Source organism: Penaeus chinensis, chromosome 16, assembly GCF_019202785.1.
Source record: "Penaeus chinensis breed Huanghai No. 1 chromosome 16, ASM1920278v2, whole genome shotgun sequence".
NCBI classification, from domain to species: domain Eukaryota; kingdom Metazoa; phylum Arthropoda; class Malacostraca; order Decapoda; family Penaeidae; genus Penaeus; species Penaeus chinensis.
In genome coordinates this window covers 14,362,167-14,363,210 of record NC_061834.1, presented here as the reverse complement: position 1 = coordinate 14,363,210, position 1,044 = coordinate 14,362,167, and the positions used below count along the sequence as shown (strand labels likewise).

At 41.5% G+C, this 1,044-nt stretch overlaps 1 protein-coding gene across 1 annotated transcript in view; it reads right to left on the bottom strand.

Moving 5' to 3' along the window:
- Positions 1 to 91, bottom strand: part of LOC125033231 (circumsporozoite protein-like) — a 7,903-nt gene extending 7,812 nt beyond the window's left edge. The window contains exon 1 of the mRNA XM_047624614.1: positions 56 to 91. Coding sequence (XP_047480570.1) covers positions 56 to 91 — 36 coding nt within the window. The remainder of the gene's footprint in view (positions 1 to 55) is intronic.
- Positions 92 to 1,044: the final 953 nt, after the last annotated feature.

Here is a 1,044-nt window from a genome sequence, read left to right as displayed (position 1 = left end):
TTGTCATAAATTCTATTTGGGATCTGTTATAACGCTAATTCAGTAGACAGCTTACTTCTGAAACCATGTTATGTTTTGGATAGTAAGTCATTTGTCTCCAGATATATTGTCTAATGTTCTGCTACAATTTTTTTCTCGGAAATTTTAGACAGTATAGGGAATATAAGCATTGAAATTTGGATAGGTAAAAGTCCTTGACTCATACACAATGTATAAAGAGTTCTCTCCAATATGAGCATTTCTACTTTGACATCAAAATGTCAAAGGAGAAACTGGATTAATGTGATATATTTTCAGCATCTGTGGTCTGACTGTCGATCTTGCTGGCGGCGGTTCCTTGCCAAACCCTCTGATCAAGATTGTACTTATTTCTGTTTAGGAACAGTTTAACATTCCTTGGGAAGGCATATTAGTCTAAATATAGTTCAGGCTTTAATTCTCGACCTCGTATATTTATCGTGAAACTAGAGGTAATTATGGCTCATTGTCGTCTTGTGAGATTTTACACTAAGAGCTGTTCTTTGATATCTTTTTCAATTGTGTATGGAAGACAGTTTGTGATGTATGAGTACACTGTATCAGGCCCCTCAGCTCCTGTTAAGGGCTTTGGCGCTTGTCGGTGGGTACACCTACTACTGGTCGGGCCAGGGCAATGGTGATCATCTCCAGGGAGTAACCATGGCCATCTCCAGCCAAATTCAACCCCGGTAGTAGAGGTAACACTGGTTGACGAGCGCATTATGGCACTAATACTGAAGTATGCTTTTAGCTTTGTGTCTCTTATTGCTGTGTACGCTCATACCGACATTTGCAAACTTGATGAGAAAGAGGCATTTTATGCCAAATTCATATTTGGCAGACAAATGTCCCCAGCGAGACATTCACTTTTTTCTGGCGACCTCAATGCAGTATCCGGCTGTGATCGAGCTGGCTATAAGATGTCTGTCGGTCCTCATGGCTTGGGAGCTGATCCCAGCTGCGAGAGCAGTCCCCTCCAACCAACTACTTTGTGGGAGTCCTCCAAGTATGGAACACTTGATGTAC